The sequence below is a fragment of the Euleptes europaea genome, chromosome 12 (assembly GCF_029931775.1).
Source record: "Euleptes europaea isolate rEulEur1 chromosome 12, rEulEur1.hap1, whole genome shotgun sequence".
In the NCBI taxonomy this organism is placed as follows: Eukaryota; Metazoa; Chordata; class Lepidosauria; order Squamata; family Sphaerodactylidae; genus Euleptes; species Euleptes europaea.
In genome coordinates this window covers 62,602,743-62,629,669 of record NC_079323.1, presented here as the reverse complement: position 1 = coordinate 62,629,669, position 26,927 = coordinate 62,602,743, and the positions used below count along the sequence as shown (strand labels likewise).

General features: G+C 44.6%; 1 protein-coding gene across 3 annotated transcripts in view; it reads left to right on the top strand.

Moving 5' to 3' along the window:
* DSCAM (DS cell adhesion molecule) overlaps positions 1 to 25,363 on the top strand; it is a 439,612-nt gene extending 414,249 nt beyond the window's left edge. For all 3 annotated transcript variants that reach the window (XM_056858130.1, XM_056858129.1, XM_056858131.1), the window contains one exon: positions 24,393 to 25,363. In XM_056858130.1, coding sequence (XP_056714108.1) covers positions 24,393 to 24,736 — 344 coding nt within the window. In that variant the 3' untranslated portion in view covers positions 24,737 to 25,363. The remainder of the gene's footprint in view (positions 1 to 24,392) is intronic.
* The last annotated feature ends 1,564 nt before the right edge of the window (positions 25,364 to 26,927 follow it).

Here is a 26,927-nt window from a genome sequence, read left to right as displayed (position 1 = left end):
CTCCAGGTAGTAGCTGGAGATCTCCCGTTGTTGGAACTGATCCCCAGCCAATAGAGATCAGTTCACCTGGAGAAAATGGCTGCTTTGGCAATTGGACTCTATGGCATTGAAGTCCCTCCCCAAACCCTGCCCTCCACCCCCCAAAACCTCCTGCCGGTGGTGAAGAGGGACCTGGCAACCTTACAGTTGTACTGTTCAACAGCAGCTACCTTATGAAAGTCAGTGTTGTGTAGCAGTTAGAGCTTCAGAGTCTAAGATACAAGACACACAATTAATTCCTCCTACAAAAATAGAAAGTATGCATTTTAAAAAAAATGCCTATCAGCGTGGAAAGAATTGTAACGACTTTCACTTTTTTTTGTACATCATTGCTATTTTATTTTCTGTTTGTAAGAATTATTGTGTGCATTAGAACATTTATTAGAACAAAACTGCTGTGTAATGCTTGCCTGTCCCCAGGACTGGAAGATGCAGAGGTGGGGTTTCTGATTCAGCCATCCAGCCTGGGGCTAATACTGAGGTTAATAGCATTGTCTTATTATTAATCATTACACAGGGACACCTTCAGAGTTTGCAGAACTGCATAAACATAATGCTACAGACCTTGAAGACTCAGGATACAATCCCAGCTGGCTTTTGTTTCTGTTGCAGCTGAAATAAATTTGGAAGGAAATCCTAATGCAGTTTTTTTTTTTTAAACTTGAATTAGATTCCCTTGGTGTGAAAAAATAAAATATTTTAAATCACAGATTGGGCAGCAAGGGGTAAGCAAGATATAAAAATATTATTTGTTAAGTTAAATACTATAACATTTATCAACAAGACAATGTCTTTCAAAATAGGATTTCAAAAGTAAACTTGGAAATTTTTTGAAGAAAAATTGAATTCCTTTTCTGAAATGTGGCTAAATTGTTTTGAGTGGACCTGGGCTGGTGTAACTCTGCAGGACTGCACTATAAATAGTGTGGAGTAGAGAGAACAATTCAGCATCTTAAGTGTTGCTATTTTATTGAGATGATAGGTGAAATGGTGTTCAGTGGGGACATCATTGTAAATTGTATAAGCTTTCTGGGACTGGTTAATCTGTAGGGTTGCCAGCTCTGGGTTGGGAAATACCTGGAGATTTTTGGGGGCGGAGCCTGAGGAGGGTGGGGCTTGGGGAGGGGGAGGGACTTCAATGCCATAATTGCCAAAATGACGATTTTCTCCAGGTGAGCTGGAAATCAGTTGTAATCCAGCTAGTACCTGGAGGTTGGCAACTTTATTAATCTGGCAAATTGACAATGCAATCCTAAACAAGGTAATGGGTTTAGAAAGGGGCAGATCTGTTTGGAACTGCACTGTCAATGTATCTTTTGAACTCTTTGAGCTTCCAAACATGTGGCGATAAGATGAAGGTAGTCTTCCCCAGTAGGTGAACAGGATATGGTATGACTAACATGCTCCTTATCCAAATTTCTGCATAGATTTTTTGAGTTCCAGATTATCTGGTGTTATCTTTGAGGAACATCACATATTCTTCATTATCCTGGTTTTCCCTACAAATATAATATGAGGCATGCTTTCCAATCCTTCATGTATATTCCCTCTTTTTATATGTTTTATGCACATGTGAGTGAGCTCTGATAATCATGCACAATTGCATTAAGATTTATTTTGTATAGTGTTTTACCAGTTTGCATTTATATTTGTGAACAGTGGTAAATGGTGGCATAAAAGCTATCTTGGTGTGATTGTATGATAGGTTACATCATGATTCTTGCTGTGTGGTTTTTCACCATCACATAAGAACACATTCAGTAAACCACCACAAAAAATAATCTTATTGTGCAATCCTAAGGGGAGGGCGGAGCTGCATAGGAGCCGGTGTGACCCCAGCACCAGCGCCCATGCCACTGCATGGATGCTGGTGCACGGTGATATATGCTGGCACCGAGGAACATCATTTTTCCGGTGCGAGAGCTCACACCAGCATTCCCAGAGTGTTCCTGAGGGTGGAGCTGCCTTTAAGCAGATTCCAAAGCCCTTTAGCACCAGTAACGCACCATTTTGCAGGCGTAGAGTTATGCCTGCAAAATAGGTGGCATAGCCCCATGGGAGAGTTTCACTGGTTTTGCTCAGAAAATCATTTTATTTTATATTTACGGCCGGGGAAGCCTCTCAGAAGGCAGCGCTGCTGCGCCCTCCCCGGCCATTAACTTACTACCCCCCCTTAGGATTGGGGTGCCTGTGTAATTGTACTTGTCGTCACATCAGGATGGCTTTTTTGCTTCTGCGCAACTGTAACATACTGAGGGGAAAGGTGCCTCTATATTTCCAGCAAGCTCCTAAACCAGAATTGGCAACCCTAAGTGGAGTGTAGGACAAAGACAAATAATGTATGGAACAACCATGAAATGGAATAGGGAAAATCTAGTCCATCCCTACATCAGGGAGGGTAGATTGGGATAGTGCTGGCTCCCAAACCTGGCTCACTGGGCCCTTCAAACAGTTGTTTTTGCCTAATCCCAAATGCAGTCAACAGAGTTCTCTACAGCGCAGTACTGAAAGGAAAATTCAGACATCGGAACTGTGTTATTTCTAACTCTAGAGGAGGAAAGTCACTGAATGAGTGGGGAATTTTTTGGGGGGGATGTTGGAGAATAATTATGAAAATGAGTGGAGGTTTCTGTTGGAAAAAATATAACATAAACGTATCAGTAAAGAACCCATGTTTGTTTATAGTTTTATCTTTTGGTCTGAAGATCTCACTTAAATAGTTTGCATTTATATAGCCTTCAATCCATTGTCAGGGTTCTATCTGATCGCCTTCAGCAGTGTCAGATTTCCCCCATCAGTTGCTCCAAAGCAGCTTGTCTCCAAAAATTATTACCAAATATAGTACAAGAACTCAGAGGGAGCCTTATGAAGCTGCATGAGGAAACAGATTCAAAATGACCCCAAACTCATCCTTGGAATTTGTATTATCACAACATCAGTCATAAAAAGTATTAAATCTTCTAAGTATTGTCCTACTAGCTCTTTATAAGTAATTATCTTTGTGGAGGCTGATAAAGTGACTTTTATTATTAGCTACTGCTTGCTGATCCAAAGCTGGAGGTGAATGTTAAGAGGGCAGAAATCTTTTTTGGTATTACTCAGTGATTAAGCTGCTCAGCACAAGAGAGAGAAAACATGTTCATATTAATGGATCCTTGTTTCCAAAAATTAATACTGCAAATCAAGCACAAGAAGCACTGATAATGTGAATTTAAAGATGCTGAATCTAACAATTCCCTTTTCTGTCTCATCCATATCAAAACAGCACCATGAAACAGAAATCTTGGAGGGATGTGCTGAGTGCATTCACAGAACAGGCTGGCTTTGGCCATCACCATACAGAGCGATTTATGCTTCAAGATGTTTTATAGGAGGAAGAGCACATTAAACATCTCTTGAATTTAGGTTGTCAACCTTCAGGTGGGGCCTGGAGACCGCTCAGAATTACACCTGATCTCCAGACTACAGATATCAGTTTGCATGGAGAAAAAGCCTCCTTCAGAGGGTAGACTCTCTCACCTTATACTCCACTGAGGTCCCTCCTCAGCCTCTACCCCCAAATCTTCAGGAATTTCCCATCTCAAAGATGGTAACCTTATTTGCATCCTCCTGTCCCCTGGTAAAAATCTAAGTGTTTTTGCAGGCGTTAAACAAGGCTTTGTTACAGTGTTAATGGCTGTAAATCACTCTGCCCCCTCTTTTTCTCCTTAGGGAGAGAAGATCCTTAATTGACATTCCTACTAAGGCTGTCAATTCGGTTCGTCCGAACCAAAAAACAGCCGAATTTTCCCTGATTCGGGGGTTTTCAGTTCGGATGCAACCGAATTCAAAACCGGCGGGAAAACGACGCGCCGAATTCGGCGAGTTCGGCGCAATCGCCAGATAAATTCAGCAAATTTGGGGCCTCAGAATCAGCAGCATAACCATCACTTAGCAAGCAGCATTCTCCCGCAGCCAATGGTGGCCAAACTGGGTCTTCTCCTGGCCAATCAGAACAGGGATTTGCACTTTTGAAATGGCCAGGAGAAGAGTATAAAAACTCCCGCCCCAGCAGTCCCTCCTGTACCTTCCCAACTGTATTCAATCATTGCCTTCCATTTTGGTGGCGGTGATACTGAGAGATCCAATACCTGACTGGGCCGAGCTGGATTGGATTTACTTCTCCTCCGTGCTTGAAGAAGATATCACACAGTTTGATTTTTGGGGTTTTTCCTCTATACCTTTTCTCCTGTGTGTGTGTGGGGGGGGGAATGGAGTCTGTGTGTGTGGGGGAAAGCAATTTCTGTGGTTGGGGGGGGGAAGCCCCATTCTGCCGAGGGAGGGTGCCTGCTCACCTCTGCGGGAGTGTGTGTTCTGCTTTTAAAGTTTAAAGTTGAGTCTGTGCGGCGGCTAGTGATGCGAGTCTCTCTGTTTGGGGTCCGACTCCAGCTCCAGCCGAGCTGAGCTGAGCGGTATTGGTTTGCAGGGGGGGGTGTGTGAGAGCGGCAGTGCTACTTGCATGAGTCTTCTTCCTCCGCTTTGCAACTGCTCCTCGTGTGCTCCTTGGATTTGTTTTCCCCAGTTGGGGTGCAGCCACGTGGCGCCGTATTGGTTTGCGAGGGGGGGAAAGATGCACATTAAGGAGGGGGGACCCCTTCCGGGCCCCGTATCTCTCCCCCCCGATCCAGTATTCACAAAACTTGGGGGTTCTTGCAAGAAGAGTCACTTCAAGCTAAGTCGAAAGTTTTGTCTACCTCCAAAAATTCCCCCCCCAGAGCCGCTGAAAGGCGCAAATGTGTTTTTAATGGCTTTAATGGCCGAATTTTTTCACGAACTCCGAACTTAATGCCGAATTCCACAGATCCGAATCGGGGGAGTTCGGACTGGCATTTCCCGAATAAAACCGGGCCAAATTTTGCAGAATCCGAATTTTACCGATTTTTTTTCAACACCCTAATTCCTACAACCTAGCTACCTCTTTCCTGCCCTCAGCCTGGCTACTCTACCTTCCTATCTGCCCTCATTTTCTGCCTGGCCCTATTTTGCTCCCTTCTTTTGGTTCTTCCTCTTTGCTCTCCTGCCTGTTTCACTCTCCACTTGCTTTCCCACTCCACTCACTTCTTCACTCTTCTTTTCTACTTCAGGCCTTGATATGGTCCCTACTGCTGCTTGACCAGGCCATCCACAGATTTCCTGACTCAGCTGATTGGGTTCCACGGCAACAGCCAGTGACAGAGTCACTGCCAATTTGGCTAGCATTCCTCCTGACCAGGTGAAGAGGCCAGTAAAAGATGCACTGCATCTACTACATGAGTAGGGTTCCCATTTGCCTGGTTATGGTGGGCAATTGCCCACCAATTAACCAGGCTGCCCACTGCCCCTCAGTTGGTTGGTGGGCAGAAGCAAAAGAAAATAAATTGTCATTGCATTAAAAGAAGCTCCTGAAATGACAGAAATACATTCAATTTGCTTTCCTATAATACATCTTTTTCATCTTTTTTTTCAAATGTTAGAAAAGGATTATAAAGTATTTTGATTGCATTGCATCAACACTTGTAGGATGCAAAACTGTTTAAAAGTTAACTTTCCCTTATGGCAAGAAAAAAAATCAAAGTTCTGAAGTGTTTTGCATTTAGGGTTTAGTCAAGCATTCAGGAGCCCCATGGCGCAGAGTGGTAAGCTGCAGTACTGCAGTCCAAGCTCTGCTCACGACCTGAGTTCGATCCCTGTGGAAGTTGGTTTTAGGTAGCCGGCTCAAGGTTGACTCAGCCTTCCAACCTTCCGAGGTTGGTAAAATGAGTACCCAGCTTGCTGGGGTTAAAGGGAAGAGGACTGGGGAAGGCACTGGCAAACCACCCCGCAAAAAAAGTCTGCCTAGTAAACGTCGGGATGTGACGTCTCCCTATGGGTCAATGAATGACCCGGTGCTTGCACAGGGGACCTTTACCTTTTACAAGCATAAGAGCGCTCTTAAAGGAAGTCCTCCAAGGCAGGGATTGATTCCCAGCGGCTGTGCCAGAAGGGCCTGCTGGTTTGGGGAAGCACTGCAGGGATTTCAGTACAGGATTGTATAAAGAAAGACACAAGTTATCAGAATATTCCAGGTTCTGAATGTCAAACGGTTATATCTAGGAACAGCAGTGCTGCTGATCCATTCGCTAAACGAAATCTTCATAGGCCGGGAATCAGCAAGAGGCCTGGCAGTGCAGTTGCATGGGCATCCCTAGCAACTGTGTCATCATACTAGGGTTGCCAGTCTCCAGGTAATAGCTGGAGATCTCCTGCTATTACAACTGATCTCCAGCCAATAGATATCAGTACCCCTGGAGAAAATGGCTGCGTGGGCAATGGGACTCTATGGCATTGAAGTCCCTCCCCTCCCTAAACCCCACCCTCCTCAGGCTCCACCTCACAAACCTCCCACCAGTGGCGAAGAGGGACCTGGCAACCCTACATTGCGCCCACAAGACATCACAAGGCACAATGGCATGGCTGTGATGGATGGGGGAACCAACCTATCACCAGGTGGCGGACATGGCCCCAGGGGTAGAGGAGCTCAGGAGGGGAGCAGCCAATGCCCACCAGGCCATGCCCACACACCCCACCACCATAAAGGCATAGGTTCCCACCAAAGAAACTAGAGGCAGCAGCATAAAAATTTCCTGGGTGGGTACATGGATGTATATACTCAGATGGGTGGGCCACCTCCAAACTCTATTGGGTTTGGCCTCAGTGGGTGGGTCTTAGGGTGGTGCCCCCAGGGAGCTGTGGTTCCCAGCAGCCCATTCAGCCAAACACTGTGCAGCTGCCTGCCCCAGGGCTGTCTGCCACAGCTACTCGGGTGTGGCCATGGCCCCTGGCCAGGAGAGGGATCTTGCCAAAAAAAAGGGTGGGGGCATTGAACTTATCTTGCGCAGTGCAGGGACATCTGTGCCATGACCTTTGGGATTGGGATATGTGGTCAGGCAACTGTGGTCCCAGAGTTGCAGGGACAACCATGCTATGCAACTTGGCATCTACCCTGCCTGTGCACAGACTGGGGTGTGGAGGCTGGGGGAGGGTGTATTTTCTGGATTCCGTGGGTGCCTACAGGTTACACCACAAGTTTTGCTGCTGATGCTTTCAGCTGGTTCTAGGGGATGTTCCTGGTCTCAAACAACTTATGGAGCTGATTCACTCCCACCACGCCCATGACCCTCCCCAACCATCCTGGTTGCATGGGCAATACACCAGCAGTATGGGGAGGGCTGCGCCAGCATATCTCTGAAATGCACTGGAGCAGTGGCCAGGCAGCTTCCAGAGTGCTCTCCTCCCACACACACACACCCTGTATCGCCCTGTAAGTGTTCCATCTCAAAACACATGTCCTCACAGTGATGTTTATAATATAAAGCATTCTGTTTATTTAGGCAACAAGCAGGCACCACTAAAACCATGAAGGCCTGGTCTCTGACCTATTTCCTAACTCCTTTCCAGATCCTTTAATCTGTCTTTGCCTGTTCTATGTTAAAACCATGTTCCTAAGACCTGGAAAAAGGAAAGTAAGTGAAAGAACTGTGGACGTTAGAATGTGCATCCCATCATTGTCCAGTTAGTTAAAGCTTCCTAACACAGATGAAGCATAAGGATACAATCCTGAGTTGCCTCTTGCTATTTCAGCTCTAGGCCTGCTACATTCCTTCAATCTAGGCCACATCTCTGGGAGGTGGCATATTGCTGATCTTCTGTGCGTGCCCTCCTAATTGGCTCATTGGGTGTCTAGGTTAGTTGTAAGGTAAAAAGGTAAAGGTCCCCTGTGCAAGCACCGGGTCATTCCTGACCCATGGGGTGATGTCACATCCCGACGTTTTCTAGGCAGACTTTGTTTACGGGGTGGTTTGCCAGTGCCTTCCCCAGTCGTCTTCCCTTTACCCCCAGCAAGCTAAGTACTCAGCTTAGTTGTAGAGTCAGCTAAACCTGTATACAATCACAGGGGGAGGACCTCCCCCATTACGTGTTGTATTGTTCTTTGTACCATGAACCCAGATCTAAATTTCTTGTCTCCTTTTTATCCAAGATTAGCTGTTTTAGTGACCAGGAGAAGCTTTCTTTTCTCCAGTCCTATATTGACTCTGCTGTTACTTACAATATGTCTCTTTTTGCCCTAGCGGCTAGGAAAATTCGAGCCAGCATTGCAGTTAAACTGGACGACACTTGTATTTGATTTAAATTTATTTTTGTACTTGATTTTAACTGTTTTCTTGTTGAATCTGATTTTATTGTGTCTAATTGATTGTAATGGCCTTTGGCTATACAATAAATCTGTTCCTACCTACCTAATACCTAACTTGTATTGTGAGTCATTTCAGGAGAAAATGGGTTACATTCATATTTGCCGTGCGTTGCGGAAAAGGTTAGTTGTAGAGTCAGTTAAACCTGTATACAATCACAGGAACTGTGGTCCTAACTTTGGCTTAGAGCTAGGGTTGCCAAGTGCCCAGTGGTGGCGGGTAAAATCCTGCTAATCCACCGGGCTGCCCGCCGACCAGCTGAGGGCCGGCAGGCACCACGGGCACATGCGCCGTGCCTACGTCGCTTCAGGGTTTACCCAGAAGTGACGCAGATGCTCTAGCAACTTTGGCCAAAAGTTCTGGCCGAGATTGATAGAGCTTCCGCATCGCTTCCAAGTAAACCCGGAAGTGACATAGGCGCGTCAGACAGGGCGCGCATCATGTCAGGTGCGTGTGTGCGTCACACACTCCAGGAAACCTCCCAGCCATGGTCCGACAGGACCTGGTAAGCCTAGTTGCCAGTCTCCAGGTGGTGACTGGAGATCTCCTGCTATTACAACTGGTCTCCAGGCAATAGAGATCAGTTCACCTGAAGAAAATAGCCGCTTTGGAAGGTAGGCTCCATGGCATTATACCCCCATTGAAATCCCTCCCCTCCCTAAATCCTGCCCTCCTCAGGCTCCATCCCCAAAATATCCAGGTAATTCCTAACCAGGACCTGCTCAGGCTACGGCTTCTATATTTCATCTGTTTCTGGCTCTCTGCAGCTTTGGCCACCAACGGGGATATTATGACCTTCTTCACACTCATTATTGTGTTAGGCTAGTGATTTTTTTCTTGGGTTTTTCTAGTTTTTTTTTTTTTTTAATGTTATCCTGCTCTATTTGGAGTTCAGGCTCCACGAGAGCCAGTGGCTAACATAAATAGTAGGGTTGCCAGTGCCGGGTTGGGAAATACCTGTAGATTTTGAGAGTGGAGCCTGAGGAGGGCAGGGTTTGGAGAGGGACGTCAATGCCATAGAGTCCAGGAGAACTGATATCTGTCACCTGGAGATCAGTTGTAATAGTGGGAGATCTCCAGCCCCCACCTGGAGGTTGGAAACCCTAAATATAAATTATACATACATTCAAATGAATTGCAGTAGACAGATAAGAAATTTTTGTTGTTCCCCTAGGGGTAGGCAAACTGCGGCTCGAGAGCCGCATGCGGCTCTTTGGCCCCTTGAGTGTGGCTCTGGGCTGCAGGATCGTGGCCGCCCACCCGAGAGAAGCCACCTTCCCCGGGCACGGAGGGCGTGGGGGGGGGCTGGCTTCTTTCGGCGGAGGATCGGGGCTGCACGTCGCGGCGGAGGAGAGCCTGGCATCCCTTCCCTGCCCCGGCCGGGCTCTGCGCGCACGCAGAAGTCCCGCAAAAGTCCTCCGCCTTTACGGCAGCCCAGAGCTGCCGCCGCCACGCCTAGGGGGGGGGCATCTTTGCAACGTGCTGGCCTGAGCACTGGGGAAAGGGAGGGAAGCCCCGATTCAGCACACACACACACACCCCGCCTTCCTCACCTGCAATCTCCAGCACGTCGCCCTTGTGGCCTGCCCTTCCCTTCCATCGCTGAAGAACGCCAGCGAGAGGGGAGGGGGGGAGGACACCCCTCCGCCTTCCTCCTCTTCTTCTTCCTCCTCCTCCTTCTCCTCCTCGGAGGCCGAGGCGCTGAGGAGGGGCGGACGGCAGGACGGCCGGGGAGGGAAGGAAGGAAAGAGCCCAGGCGGCGGCAAGGAGGAGGAGGCCAAGAGGCGAGCGCGGGAGGCCAAGGCAGCCGGGATGCGCCAGGGCGGCCGCCGAGAGGTCAGTGGGGGTTGGGGAGATGCAAGGCCATTGTTCACATTAAGTGTTTGTCAGACATTGTCATGATTTAATTTTACTTACTTTACTTACTTACTTTTTTCTTTCCTCAGAGGCCATGTCTACCCACTGGCTTTCTTGGCGGTAGATCTGGACTCCGAGGAGGGGAAAAAGTCCCCCTTCAGAGGCCAGGTCTAGCCATTGGCTTTTATGGGCCTCCGGAGGCCAGGTCTACTGCCAAGAAAGCCAATGGGTAGACCTGGCCTCCCAATGGGACCTAGCCGGAGGCCAGGTCTACCAATAGGCTTTTATGGGGGTAGACCAGACGAGGACTCCAGACGGGGAGGAGGAAATGGCAGAGACTTACAATTTAATTTTTATCAATAAATAAGATCACTATTAAGTATGATATTAAGTTTTATTCAGTGTACCTATAGTTTAATTAAGATTTAAAACTTTAAATAAAGTTTATTAAGTTAATAAACAGTGTACCTACTTATATAGTTTAAGTTTAAGAAATTTGGCTCTCAAAAGAAATCTCAATTGTTGTACTGTTGATATTTGGCTCTGTTGACTAATGAGTTTGCCAACCACTGCCCTATAGGAAATAATGGAACATGAGTACATTATTAAAGATTATTTAGAACTTTGATTATTTTTCAGACTTAACCAGTGGAATTAAACTTGATCCTCTTCTTTTATTGTACCATTTACAGATCCACAGTTAAAATAATTAATGCAAGGAACCAGTTTATATTTCATTTTCTTTCCTTCTGTCTTCTGTTTCTTCATCACTAGAAGAATACTGCATATCACTTCCAAAACAATCCCTGTTCTAAATTTATACTAAATCAGTTTAAATCAAAATATTTTTCCTTTCTTACAGTCATTAAGCCATTCTATTCCAGAGAAGTCTTTCAAAAGATAAGACACAACCAGGAAGTACAAAGCCACAGTCAGTTTCCAATTGGAATACAAATCTGAATATATTTCAAGTATACCGTTTCTTTTAAATGTCTACAGAAGCCTGAATTGTAGAGCTTAAACTGACCTGACAAGTCCTTTTGTTAAACTGTTGTAATGAATGAAATATGTGATCATGCTTTAATGAGATACAGTTTGTGATTGACTTTAGAAAGCTGTCACTGGATATGTAACTTGAAGCTACTGTTGCTGTGGGAACAGCAACTGCCACACAGACAATCACACCCCCTTCATAAGATCCATGGGTCAGTTACAGGTCTTACTGCTATAATAACTTGTCTTCCACTCCAGTTTCACCTACATTTTATTAAGCCCTGCACCTTCATTATATGTTTTGCTCTAGAGCAACATAAAACTCCCTAAGTATAGGTGAGGAATCCGAGCATGATGATTCTGAACAATAATGTGAAAGCCTAAACAAATGTAACCCTGATTTGCTCAGAGTTGACCCACTGATTGTGCAGATAGGACTGTTTGTTATCCTGCATTCTGCCTCTGTACATGGAAAGCCAAGAACGTCTTTCTCACGACCTTTGGATAATTGCTGCTGGCCCAAAACTATATTTAATTATTTCCTCCAGCACTATTAAAATTCAGTTATTGTGAGACTCAGTGGAAAGGGTGAGCATCAGAGGTTTTATTAGGAACCACTGTGGGTGGGGCTGGAGGAGAGATTAGAGTGATGATACAATTGGAAAGGATATGGAATGCATGTACCCAGGAGACCACTTGGGTGTCTGAAAGCTTTGGGGCTCTGTGTATCCTTACCATACATTTTCTCTTTAATGTATAGTCCTAAAACCAAGCAGTTAAAATATACTGAACTTAATAGGAAAAAAGGGAGGACTGGGTCTGCCCCAGTCAATTAATTAGCAAGGGTAAGAGAACAGACTCTGTCAACACCAGTCAAATGCTTTCACTGCTAGGTTTAAGGCTCCATTACGTGTGCCTTGTGACAGAGGAGTCATCCCAAGCCATGTATGGACTCGTAGCCTGAATATTTGCTAGTTCAGATCATTCTGAAAGTGGTTGACTAATTTAGCTCCATTTAAAAGTCAGTTGACACAGCATATTTGCTGCCAGGACATTTCAGCGGCATCTAGCTGTAGATGCTATCTGCAGATTATATGGTTGGGTGCCAGTGTATTAAATTCAGACTGTAAAATTGTGTGCTAGTCTAGAAATGCCCATCACAGTAAAGGGTATAGCTAGAGTGCTGTGAGTCCTTGAAACCTGCATGAACTACACTTTGACACAGACTGCTGTTGCATAACGCAGCTACATGTTAGTACAACAAGGGATCAAGTGAACACCCTGCAAAGTGACCAGCAGTCAGTAACTGGCTGTCTATATCCACCCAGTGCTGGTGGGGGTAGATGTGTGGGAGCAACCAGAGATAGGGCAGCAGTCCTGACATTCCTTTTCACCTTTAATACTCTTGCAAGACATTTTTTCTACATGTAAGCAGTTACATGGATGCAGTTTGTTCTTGGCTATGCATCTGTGTGGAGGTTAAAATAGGTGATGTGGATAATAGGCAGGAAGTTCTTGGCTTACCACTGAAAAGAGTCGCTTTAGAGTCAGCAATGACAACCAGCTACATTCATGTATGCCAGCTCCTGTGTTGTATGTGACCATGAACCATGCTCAAGCTTGATCAGAACTGCTTGGGTATAGATGAAAGTTCTGATGTGAACTAGACCTTAATTGGCTGTTCTTAGACATGCTTATTATTACATGTCACAATCATGGGATCTACCTGCTCTGTGGGCGGTTTGGGTCACCTACAAACAGCTCAAACCTGTCTGTTGGGGAATTGCCAAATTTGTGCACGTACAGAAATGTAATAATCCTTCCCCTGCACTATACACTACTGCCATTTAGTTCAAGTGAGAATTTCACAGGGGAGGGGAGCTTTTTATACTTGCTGGTATTGACCTTTAAAGTCCTAATTCTGACCACTCGGATGCTTATGGCTGGTGAACTGGCTGGATCTAGAACAGGTCATTCATGCATGTTCTTGCACAGCCTCATAGGAGTTGTAGTTTATCCCTCCTCAGAATAAAATTTAAAAATCACTTTTAAACTCTGAAAGTAAAAAAGGATACGTTGTGCATGGATTCCGCATTGATAGTTAAAGTAAAAACATCCTAACTATGCCAGTCAGTGCCTTAATTTCAACAAAGCGGAGGTGCTTCTGGAGGGAGGGAGGTTTGACATAGGAATTGGGTGTCTGTAAAGGAGCAGGTTCATAGCTTGGTGGTGCTGCTGGACCCAGCTGATGAGCTAGCTGCAGCCCTTCATGGTCAAAAAAGATTGAGGTCATTTGGTAACATCTAGATTAAATTATTGCAGTGTACTCTATGTGGAGCTGCCCTTAACGAATGTCTGGAAGCTACAGGTGGTACAGAATACTGTGAGCCGTAGGGACCATATCACTCCTTTCTTATTCATCTGCCCTGGCTCCCAATTTGTTTCTAGGCCCAATTCAAAGACTGGTATTGATCCTTAAAGCACCATATGGCTAGGGCCCAGCATAATTTACAGGCTACCTACTTCCATATAAACCTACCCAACCACTCCGGCTATCTTCAGGGGTCCTGCTTCAGGTGCCCCCACCATCTGAGGCTAGACGAGTGGCAGCCTGAGAAAGGGCCTTCTCAGTTGTGGTGCTGAAACTTTGGAACTCCCTCCCCATGTTGATCCATTTGTCTCCCTCTATTATTGTCTTCTCCCAGCAGGTGAAAAGCTTTTATGTTTTGTTTGGCATTTCCTCACTGACTCTTATTAGCCTCACTCCCTATTTGTGTGTCTACGTGTTTATATTTGTATTTCAAATGCTGTTTTAATATTTCAAATGTTCAATGCTTTGGGGACCCTGTGTTGGGTGGAAAGGTGGCATAGAAATGTTTTAAATAAATAACGTTAGAGATAAATTCTCCCACAATCACTGACTTAAGTGAGAAAGGAAAGCTGCTCAGCTCAGACAGCAAACACTGACGTAAAGACATACCAGTCCAAGGCTCAGCTCCAGTGTAGGTTGCAGCATTTAGATGGGGAGGGGGGAGAATAAGTTCAACTAGTGAATGTTTTTCCTTGAAATTCTCAGCATGCCTAGCTGTTCCCCATTTGCTAAGAAGACTTGAGCCCTTACTGGAGCTGACCCAGATTTCTACCAGTCTTATTGGCTCTAACAGCTCAAAAAGGCTTATAAAATGTTGCCCATTGTGTCCAGAAGGGACTCTGTCCCTACTGGGGCAGGATCATTGCCATTTTGCAACTTGGCTATGATGTGGAGAGAGCAGCAATGATTGTTTCCGTGCTGATTGTTGGGGTTAGGAGGAAATATTGGGGTTAAGTTCCAGAGCAAAACAAAAGTGTCAGTCTGCTGTCGTTACTCTATTTAGTACAAACTTGCCCCAGGAAAACACACTACAAGGTTCCCTCTGTTTTGAAATTAACTTGAGTAGTAAATAAGCTTCCTTTGACACTTCATATTATTAAAGAATTTCTATTTAGTATATGCTGTGATCAGCAAGCTAGTAAAATGTAAGGTACCTGAGTGAATTTTAATGTGTTTTCTCTCTTTTATCAAATGACTAGAAGATCAGTTTCAGCATGTCCTCTTAAAAATAGATGAACCCGCTTGCGTGATGAGTGAAGAATGGGCACAGAGCTTGTAGTATACTGTGCCTCTTCTATCAATCCTTCATGATTTATTTAGATTTTTTTCAAGATTCAGTTTTGGAGTTCATATTGATTTTACACAGCAAAGTTCATTTCAAAGTTTTTGTAACTTTGCTGCTGCCTTAGTGTTGAACTTTAAAATTCTCTTTAACTCTGTAGCAATGGTGGAACTGACAGGACCCTGCAGTGTCATCCTAAGCAGAGTGAACCCTTTCTAAGTCCATTGAAGTCAAAGGACTTAGAAAGGTGTTGCTCTGCTTAGGGCTGCAATGTTGGCCTCCCAGTGAAAAGTTCCTTCATCTTGCCCTGACCTGGATAGCCTGATCTCGTCAGATCTGGGAAGCTGGGCCTTGGATGGGAGACCACCAAGGAAGAAGGAGAGTTGGTTTTTATATGCTGGTTTTCTCTACCTTTTTAAAGGAGAATGAAAGTGGCTTACAATCTCCTTCCCTTCCTCTCCCCACAGCAGACACCTTGTGAGGTAGGTGAGGCTGAGAGAGTTCGAAGAGAACTGTGACTAGCCCAAGGTCACCCAGCTGGCTTCATGTGTAGGAGTGGGGAAACTGACCCGGTTCACCAGATAAGAGTCCACCGCTCATGTGAAGGAGTGGGGAATCAAACATGGTTCTCCAGGTTAGAATCCACCATTCTTAACCACTACACCATGCTGGCTCTCCAAGGTTGCTATTGTCCAAGTCCAAGGTTACTATTGGAATGGCCTTCCCACCATTCTGCCATGAGCTTTGTAAGGGGGAGGGGGGGAAAAGCACCCTTAAGCTGAAACCCATTATGAAAAGGTGCTATCAAAATTCAGTCCCAGCTAGCCTGAACTTGTCCAATTTCTGAAGCTAAGCAGGGTCAGCTTTGGTTAGTAGTTGGATGTGAAACCACCAAGGAAGTCTAGGGTTGCTATACAAAGGCAGGCTATGGAAAACTACCTCTGAATATTTCTTGCCTTGAAAACCCTATGGGATTGCTGTAAGTTGACAGCAAAAAAGAAACATATTACTTACTTACCTATTTCAGGAGTTATTTGAATTACAAGGCATGCCACCAGTAGCTCTCCACACGTGAAGTTCTATCAAACAATTGGTAATTGGTGCTGCCACTGATTTGTTACAATGGATGTGTAGCCAAGGCACCTTAATTATATGAGGAATTATGCATGTAGTTCTTCAGCCAATGTGCATGTAGTTCTTCATCCTATTTAGGGGTGTGAGCAGAAGCTTTCTTCCCCAGGGATGTATCCCTAAAGCTGTATTAGGGATTCATTTCTTAGAATCATAGAGTTGGAAGGGACCTCCAGGGTCATCTAGTCCAACCCCAGCACAATGCATGAAATTCACAACTACCTCCCCCACACACCCTACTCCATGCCCAGAAGATGCCCAAGATGCCCTCCCTCTCATGAACTGCCTCTCATGAACTGTCAGCATTGCTGACAGATAGCCATCTAGCCTCTGCTTAAAAACCTCCAGGGAAGGAGAGCTCACCACCTCCCGAGGAAGCCGGTTCCACTGAAAAACAGCTCTGTTGATCCAACAACTGTTCTTGTTGGATTAATTTCTTGTTTAATGGATGACCTTGTTTTCATACAATCACACTGCAGTGTAAAATTCTGACAACTGGTAACAGAAGAATTCATTGGCAATGCTCACTGGCCTAAGCCAAGTGGAAGCAAATATTAATTTGAAGGTGGAGCTAGTGCCTGTGTACACTATAAAATTTGTATTTGAATGGATGGTTACCACTGTACACTCTTTTTCTCATCCAAACAGAAGTCTGTTAAGTTATATTAGAAAACCATCATTTCTAAGTAGCTTTAGCAGTAATTAAGCCTCAGTTTATCAATTATTAAGTACCCTAATTTTCAGTACTCTTGAGCTGAAAGATTTGCTTTCATTGCTAATAAAGTACACACTGCTGAAAAGATGCAATTAGTGCATCAAAGACAGTGAAGCACCTTGTTACTTAAAACTTTGCCTGGAAATGTTATCAGTTGGCTATATTGTCCTTTAGCAAGTTATGACAGATCTTATAGGGAAAGAGGTATCTGTTCAATTATGCTAATTTTAAATATTACCATGCTTCTGCCATTGGTAGGCAATAATCCCCCAGTTTTTATTGATGTTCATGAAGAAAATATCCAAGCTCAATTGTAAAAAAAAGTGCCATATTGAACTTTTTCATTCAGAACCACCATCAATGCAATCAAATCAAACTCATTTTAATTCCACAGAATGGCTTTAATCACTAAAAGAGTAAAACAAAATGGCTGAAGCTGTCTTTGTCGAAATAATTTTGTGTAAGCTTTGTGAAGTATTGATTTGCCCATAAAGTGCTGTTGGATTGGGAGTAATTGATTGATACACTAGCACATCAGCACAACAGTTATGTGGTATTTTGGCCTTGCAAACTGATCTTGAGCATTGTGATGGTAGACTGGTTGGTGTTCTCAAACCAGCAGCAGTCACTTTTGCTTGACATGGAGGGTTGAATGCAAGGATCTCAAATCTTTCCTGTGATTCCCTTCCCCCTAGAAGTCATTTCTGGCCCCAGGAAACTTTATTCCCTGGGTTGTGGGACCAACATGGACTAATTTCCATTCAAGATGAGATGATGCTATAAAGACAGGCAATTAAACAAAAATGTCCTCTTCTCGCTCTTCTGTCAAAAATCATGTAAAGCTACATAGTTAAAATGGACTAGGGCTGTTGATTCGGTAAAAACCAAATTGGAAAAATACTGAATAAATGCAAATTCGGTAAATTTCTGGTTCGGGTTTACCGAGTCCACAAAATCAGGGAGGTTGGCAAAGCCGTATTTGCCATTCCCGAATATCCTGCTTTCTGTGGCTCCTGCGGCGGGATTTTTACAGGTAGAGGTCCCAAATTTTCAGGGTAACTAGAAGGGACTCTCCTTGCAAGAACCCCCAAGTTTGGTAAAGATTGGGTCAGGGGTCCGGAGTTATGGGGTCTTGAAGGGGTTCTCCTCCATTCAACTGCATTGGCAGACTCTTTAATATGATCTTACCAATGTATCTGAATGGAGAAGCTGGGCTTTAAACGTGGGTGGGAAAGTTCGCCCGGTGCCTTCATAGAGATACAATGTGATACACTTGGTCTCTATGGAGGTGTGTGGTGAACTTACCCACCATTTAAAGCCCGGCTTCTCCGTTCAGATACATTGCAAACATCACATTAAAGAGTCTGAACACAGCCACTTTGCCAATGTATTTGAATTGAGGAGACCCCATAACTCTGGACCCCCTGACCCAATCTTTACCAACCTTGGGGTTTCTTGCAAGGAGAGTCCCTTCTAGCTACCCTGAAAATCTGGGACCTCTACTTGCAAAAATGCCCCCGCAGAGGCCGCAAAAACCTGAGAAATGCATTTAATGTGTTTAAATGGCCGAATTATTCGGGAATCCCAAATTTAAAGCCGAATTCCCACCTATACCGGTATAGGGGAATTCAGCATTCGGGTTTTTCTGAATAAAAAAAGGCCATTTAAACCCGAAAACAAATTAAACCGATTTTTTTTTGTTTTCAACAGCCCTAAAGTGGACAGAGAGATAGGGTGACACAAATATAACATGGAAAAGCTTAGGTACAGTTGACCTATAGCCCATCCTAAAGACATTATGGCTGTTAGACTGGTCCTTACACACTTGAGATGCAGCGGATACCTCTTATGGTGAGATTGCAGCTTTTGTCCCATCTGTCTCATATCTTCAGCGCAAACCAGTCTGCATGTTTCTGTCACACACATGCATAGGATAGGATTGATTCATTAGTTACAATATTTGCTATGGAGAGGCCATATGGCTTACATACAGTCACTGGAAAGTGTGCTTATTTCACTTCAAAACAAATCTTGTGTTTTGCTTAAAAGCTTTTATTGTGTATGAAATAATTATAATTTAAACTGCTAAATGGGGGAAAGCATTTGAATACTGTTAGTCATCACCAATGAACTATTACTGCAATGTCATACACCATTCACACTCAAGAGACTGGAACAAAAGTACAGTGTATGCTGTAATAAATAGGGCTATCTTTATAATGAAGCATCAGGCATGCCATCATCTGCCCACACCTCCAACCTGCATGGCTTTTCAGATGCCAGCCAGTGTTATTTAGGATTGTGAGACCCAGAGAGCTTCCTTGCTGGAGCAGACATATTCCCCCTTAAGACCTCTCACCAGCTCCCTGTGTGAGCTGCACTCAGCAGCCAGCAGTGTGCATTAGTGGGAAGAAGATGAGGACAGCATACGGGTGGCCATGTTGTTCTGTTGCAGTTGACTGCTACATATCGGAAGGGATAAGCTGCACTTCATGAAAGTGCATAATGACCTACATGTGATCAGATAAGGTGCCACTGAACCTGTGTTATATTTTGCAGCTAAACAAAACAGAGCTTCAGTAGCACCATAAAGACTTTTAACATTGATCCCAGCATATTCCACCCACTCTCTGTAAGAGCTTAATAGTGATTAAACAAAGCAATTAATTAGGCAGAAGCTTTTTGGCACTGAACGTCAAAATGAGCTTGTGAACTCTCCAGTGTTTTTGGCCCCAGTCAACAATAAGTATGTGTTAGCACCAGCAGAATATCTTTCATATCTCGAAACGAACAAACAAAGAAGGGCTTTTTCGCTTGCTAGAAGCTCTGCCCTACACTTGGCGATCCTGGAAGGCAGATTAAAGAGATTACCAAGATCAGAATGTGGATGTCCCTGCAAGTCGGGAGAAGTTGAATCTATTGCACATGTCTTTTTCAGGTGCTCTTTCTATCAGGAAGTCCAAGCTAATCTCCCCTCTCCGTGAATAGTCATTTTAAAGGTTGCATTTAAAAAAGCAGCTTTGAACGAGCATCAAAATCTACCCTGCCTAAATGGCCATAGAATTCAACGAGATCTGAACACACTGGACAAGTGGGTGGATGTGAACAAGATGCAATTCAACAAGGATAAGTGCCGAGTTCTACATCTGCATAACAGAAATGAGGGACATGCATACTGGATGAGGGATACACTTCTGGACAGCAGTGTGTGTGAATAAGATCTTGGGGTACAGGTGGACCGTAAGTTAAATATGAGCAGCCAGTGTGATGCAGAGACAAAAAAAAAAAGCTAATGTGATCTTGGGGTGCATCAACAGAGGCATAACATCCAAATCGCAAGATGTCATCATTCCACTGTACACTGCATCCGTCAGGCCACACCTGGAGTATTGTGTGCAGTTCTGGAGGCCTCACTTCAAAAAGGATGTAGACAGAATCGAGAAGGATCAGAGGAGAGCGATGAGGATGATCAGAGGCCTGGAGACTAAGCCCTATGAGGAAAGGCTGAGGGAATTGGGGGTGTTTAGTCTGGAGAAGAGGAGGCTGAGGGGGGTCATAATTGCTCTAAGTATTTGAAGGACTGCCACTTAGAGGAGGCAGGGAGCTGTTCCTGTTGGCAGCAGGACTCGCAATAACGGGTTTAAATTGCAGGCAGAAAGGTACCGGCTGGATATTGGCGGGGGGGGGGGAATGTACAGTAAGAGTGTGACAGTGGAATCAACTACCTAGGGAGGTGGTGAGCTCTCCCTCACTGGCAGACTTTAAGCAGAGGCTGGACAAGCACTTGTCAGGGATGCTCTAGGCTGATCCTGCATTTAGCAGGGGGTTGGACTAGATGACCTGTATGGCCCCTTCCAACTCTGTGATTCTATGATTCTATGGTTGGGGTGCTGCCCCCTCCCGAGATGCATTCCACTGCCATCCAAATGACACCTACCCATCCACTGTGTGGGTTGCACCTCAGCTATTCCATCTGTGTTTGCTGCTGCATAGGGTTCCAGTTCTAAAAGGCAGTAGGTGCCATGATTGCTTGGCCAGTAGATCCACAAAACAGCACAGTGAGGCATCTGCCAGTCAACCACCAAACTCCCATTATGCCCTGTCCGCTGCCTTACAGTCCACCCGTACCCCAAGATCTTGTTCACACACACTGTGAACATCCAGTATGCATGCTTCTCAGGAGAAAAGTAGTGATGGTGGAGAAAGATCTACAAATGGGGTAAGAGGATAAAAGCCCAGAAAATGAGAGCAGGGAAATGAGGGGGAGGCTGAGAAAGATAGGAAATTAGGGCAGGGGGGAGACTGGGAAGATATTGAAGCTGGAGGCAATGTGAAGGGATACGATTTTCCTTATGCGAGTTCCATGGATCCTCAGCTTGTAACTTTCTATTTCATGTCCACATGTATTTTAGTATATCATTCCAAAGATTCCTAAAGCTTTTTCCAGGCAACTTAAGAATATGCACTCCAAATATATATTTTTAAAGAAAAAGCTAAATATCCACAAAACAAGTGGCTGTGGAGGAAGGGTATGGGATAAGCTTGAAGATAATGTGTGTGTTAAGTGCCATCAAGTCGCTTCTGACTTATGGCTACCCTATGAATCAGTGTCCTCCAAAATGTCCTATCGTTAACAGCCTTCCTCTGCTCTTGCAAAGTGAAGGCTGTGGCTTTCTTTATAGAGTCAGTTCATCTCATGTTGGGCCTTCCTCTTTTCCTGCTGCCTTCAACTTTTCCTAGCATTATTGTATTTTCCAGTTATGCTTGTCTTCTCACTTGAAGATATACCTGCTTTTATTTTCAGTCTAGATGAGTATTCCCAAGTAGGGCTGTCAATTCGGTTCGGCCCGAACTGAAAATCAGCCGAATTTCCCCTGATTCGGTGGTTTTTAGTTCGGGAGGAACCGAACTCAAAACTGGCAGGCAACCGGGGGGGCCGAATTCAGCGAGTTCGGGAGTTCGCGAATAAATTCGGCAAATTTGGCCATCAGTAAGCAGCATAACCGGCAGTAAGCAGCATTCTCCTCCCCCGGCCAATCAGTGGGCAAGCTGGGTCTTCTTCTGGCCAATCAGTCAGGATTGAGTACTGGAGGAATCAGCTGATGTGCGGCCCGGCCAGGGAGAGAGAGAGAGAGAGCGAAATCCTCGTGTGTGTGTGTGGGGGGGTGCTTGTGCACATTCACTCTTTTCTGTGGCTGCAGGGGGCATATTTTTGGGGTACAGACACAAAACTTTCACTGGAGTTTCAGACCAGTGTTCTTAAGATACCCCCCAAGTTTTGTGAACATTGGGTCAGGGGGTCCCGAGATATGGGCTCCCCCTTTTTCTTTCCATGGCTGCAGGGGGCGTATTTTTGGGGGTACAGATCCCAAACTTTGAGCGGAGTTTCAGACCAGTGTTCTTAAGATACCCCCCAAGTTTTGTAAACATTGGGTCAGGGGGTCTCGAGATATGGGCTCTCCCCCTTTTCCCTCCCCCCTTTTTCCATTTATGTGGCTGCAGGGGGCGCTTTTTTGGGGATATAGCCCCCAAAAGTTTAGCATAGCTTCAGTCAATTATTCTTAAGATACTACCCAAGTTTTGTAAACATGGGTTCAGTGGGAGCAGAAATATCGCCTCCCCCCCTTTTCTCTTTCCATGGCTGCAGGGGGTGCATTTTTGGGGGTGCAGATCCCAAACTTTGAGCGGAGTTTCAGACCAGTGTTCTTAAGATACCCCCCAAGTTTTGTGAACATTGGGTCAGGGGGTCCCGAGATATGGGCTTTCCCCTTTCCCCTTTCCCCTTTTCCCTATTGGGATGAATGGATCAGCCGATCCTGTGCATCTCCAGAGCAAAACGTTCCGTGCCTAATTGGAATCATCTTGGATTATTTACAAGTCCTCTTCAGCCCCTCTTGATGGAACAGAAGACAGCCACAGTAAGACCCCTTTGGGGGCTTTAATCTATAATTTTTCTCCTGTGTATGTGTGTGTGTGGGGGGGAAAGCAGAGTCTGTGTGTGTGGGGGGAGGGAGCAGTTTCTGTGGGTGGGGGGGAAGCCAAAGGGGGCTTTCGTCGGTTCTGCCTGGGGTGTGTGTTCCCCCTCGAGTCTCTCGCTCCCTGGTTTGAGGGGGGAGGTTTCAGTTGTGTGTTGCAAAGGTGTTGTTTAACAAGGTTGTGTTGTTTTGCAAACTTGTCAGCTGTTGTCGGGGCTGGGAGCTTTGTGCGTGGGCGGCAAGCTCTGCTGAGAGATGCACATTAAGGGTGGGGGGACCCCTTTCAGGGCCCATATCTCAGCCCCCCCTGACCCAATCTTTACAAAACTTGGGGAGTCTTTCAATAAACGTCCCTGGAAGCTCTGCCGAAAGTCTGGGACCTCTAACCCCAAAAATGCCCCCCCAGAGCCGAATTTTTTTCCGAACTTTGAATTCCCGCCGAATTGAACGGATCCGAAGTGGGGGAGTTCGGACTTCGGCACGTACCGAACCCACAAGGGCCAAATTCGGCCGAATCCGAACTGTACCGAATTTTTTTTTTTTGACAGCCCTATTCCCAAGCAGGAATACTACATAGAGGAGCACTTGGCCTCCAGTGATACTATTTAAAAGTCACAAAATGCCATCAAAATGCTGATCACCACTTATTTTCAAAAAATAATCCAAATGAACCTACACAACCACTGTGATCATATTCTGAGGCCCTGTTTTAGGTGCCCCCACCTTCTGAGTTTAGGCAGGTAACAATGCAAGAGAGGGCCTTCTTGGTCATGGTATCAAAACTTCCTCCCCTGGGATATCTATCTGTCCCCTTCCATCACTGTCTTCTACCAGCAGGTGAAGACATCTTTGGTATCATTTGGAGATCCCTTAATGACCTCTCCTTCCTTACCTATGTTTTAGTTGCTGGTTTTATACAGGTTTTATTTGTGGTTGTAACTGATTTTATGATGAGTTTTATAATATTCTTCTTTTAATTGTTAGTCATTCAGTGGCCCTGTTTGGGTCAAAAGATGAAATATATATATTGTAAATTAATTAAGTTCATTCCAAATGCCAAATGCAATTAATGTGCTGTCTGGAGGAAATGTATCACTTTCCATATGCAAATTACAGTATTTTTAGAGCTGGGAAAATATTATATGCCTTCAGCGGAACAACAACCTTGAAGGTAAAATGTATAAATTATTTCTAATTATTGTGTTAAAACTGATTTCTGTAAAGGCCAATTCAATTATATTTAACAATCAAGTTATAATTATTATCATTGACATTATTCAAATTTATATATGCACATTTAAACATGTGGAATTTTTTCATACAGATATATTGTATTGCTTTCCACATAGTTTTTCTCCAGTTTTGCATCTAGTCAACAAATGTTATTACTACACTGAAACTGCTGTAATGCATTTCCACATAATACAGTTAGATCGGAAGTTTAATCCCTTTCCGTGGATGCAGCATCAGAATATCTGGATTTCTTGTCCTTTCCTCTCATTAAAAGTAATTGCTTTATTAGATTACTTTCTTTTCACCCAAGACACATCAACTCAGTGGGATAATAACTTCAGGATGACCTTAGATTTCATGGAGCAATATTCCTTCAAATAAATGTTATGAGGCAGGCAGGATTTATTTTCACATAGCCTGTGACTAGATGAGGGAAAGGTCCATGTCAGTACTGAATACAATATCCTTCCAGTCACAAACAGGTTAAGAGTTTTGCACTGTGTTAATTAAGAAAATATCTTTTCCTTTCCCCCCATTCCCATAACAGGTGACCTCATGCATTTGCCACCGTATCTTAGAATGGACTTTTTGTTAAATCGAGGCGCTGCAGGCACTAGCAGAGACCCGGGTTTAGGACAAGCCTGTCTGGAACCCCAGAAAAGTCGAACCTTGAAGCGCCCAACAGTCTTGGAGCCAATACCGATGGAAACATCATCATCGACGAGAGAAGTACAGTCATGGCAACCTGGCGCCGTAGCAACATTACCTCAGCGAGAAGGAGCTGAGCTAGGACAGGCAGCTAAAATGAGCAGCTCCCAAGAATCCCTGCTGGACTCCCGGGGCCACTTGAAAGGAAACAATCCTTACGCAAAATCTTATACCCTGGTATAACGAAAAGAGCATGGTTGGACAGTGGCTGTAAATACTTAACAATTATTTAAAAATCAATCAAAGCTACCTTTTTTATTGAATTCCAATATTTATAATTAAAGAAGAAGATTGCCAAAATATTTGGGATGAAAAATGCAACCTACAGACAGTGCAAAGACTCTCCTGCTTTTTTTCTGTCTGAGTGTCAGCTTCATCTGACTGGATCTCTGAATTTTTTGGGAAAAGGAAGTCCAGTTTTTCTGATATTCACAAAGCTTTTGTGTTTTTACTGATTTTCTACGAAGTGCATGGGAATTAAATAAAATATTTTAAACTGGGAATTCCATTACACACAAGGAAGGAGGAAAATAATAAAAATAAATCACCCTCTGTGAATTTAACAGGGATATTTATTTGAGAAGGCAAAAAGTCTTTTGTCATGTTTTGCACATTTTTTTAAACTAGAAAATGAGTCCTTGATCATTTTTCCCTTTTATTGTTAATTAGGACGAGTGCTGTCAGTCAGTGAAGTGGGGGAAGGGAGGGGGATTCAGTTTGGTTTTGGCATTTCTTTTCTTTTTTAATCTTAATTTAATGAGACACTCTTTGCATTTTGTCTATGCGAAATAAAAGGGTCTTCTGCCTTTATCTCCGTGTCTGCTTTACCTTGCCTTGTTGCTTCTGCTCTATTCATTTAGCATGGGATCCCTTTAGGTTTTGTAGAATTATAACCTCTACAGACTTGACTAGGAGAAGCTTTTTTTAACCGTTGGAGAGGGGGGCAAATCTCTAAGGGACTTCCAGTGAGGGAATAAAGCTGTTTAAATGCAAATGTAAAAGGATATAATTAAAAGAATGGATGAATATTCACGTTATGATGACTTTGAACTCATGCTGCTAGTGTTAATATTTTCTTTTGGATATTCTAGAACTTTCCCCCTTTTTCCTGAAGTGCCAGAGATGGACACAGGACAAAGCCATTTGTTGCTAAAATGCTGTGAGGTGATGTTGAATTGTATGTTTTCCATTCTTACTCAGAGCCCAGTGGATTACTGCGTTATAGGAGGCAGGAAGGTATTCTCCCCTGGGTCAGATTGGATAGGGACAGGAAGGAAAGCGGAATGTTTATTTTTCTCTTCCAGCAATTACCATGGCAGTTTACATGGAAGTCTTTGGCTTTGTACTGTTTTGGTCTCAAGATTTCTACTGTATTGCAAACTTTCTGCCAAACCACAGGAGCAGCGTTAGCTGAATTACCTCTACACTACCAGCTGTTTGCCTAAAGTGCTTGCATGTAAGCTGCACCACGTTGGACAAGGATGAATGAAAATTTCCTGTGCTGACAATTTCATATATCTTTTAATTTGTCTTCTGGCTTTTTAGCTTTTAAGGTTATGAACATCCTCCTCAGGTGGTGTTAGATGTACCGAACAGCCTTCAGGCTAACCTCCAATGTAGGATTTCTCAAGTTGCAATAGCTAAACAATGAACATGTATTTCAAGAGCTCATCAATCCAATTGTACATAGCAATTGCAATACACTGATTGGCCTCCCTACTGACAGCCCATTCCTGAGCCGCGCCGGCAGCTCAACCCAAAGGCCTTTGGAGGCCAACGAAGGCCTTCCCGGCGCAAGGGCCCACAACGCCAGCGCCCGGAAGGTGCACCCCGGCATTAGTGGCCCCAGCGCCAGCGTGCAGGCCTGGACACCAGTCCCTGGATCCCGCTGTGGCAGCACTGGGCCCAGACGCCGCCGGAGCCTCCTGCTGGCATCCAGCCGCCAGCACAGGACGCAGCGGCGCCCCAGGAGGTGTTCTGGTGCCCTGGGAAGTGTTCCTGGGGTGTTCCGGCTCAGGAACGCCCCCTTTTTTTGCTGAGGGATGGACGGTTTTTTTGTGCCGGGTAGAGCACAAAACGCCTCTGGGTTGCCTCCTAAGCCCGGCGCAGGCATTCCTCTCAGGAATGGGCTGTAAATCTTGGCTGTTCCCATACACCAAATCACTTTGTAGTTACACAGATTTGGTCCTTGCTTCACCATTATTTCGCTCCTATGCATTGTCATCCTGCAGTTCCTAGCTGGTCCAGATAATACAAGCAATGTCTATGCATATGATCCTGTGCTTGCATCTGTGATCTGGTAAGATTTCCGATCCTCATCCTGTCCAACTCCTTTTCCTTAATAACCATGTTAAACTTTTAATAGTGGCAGCTA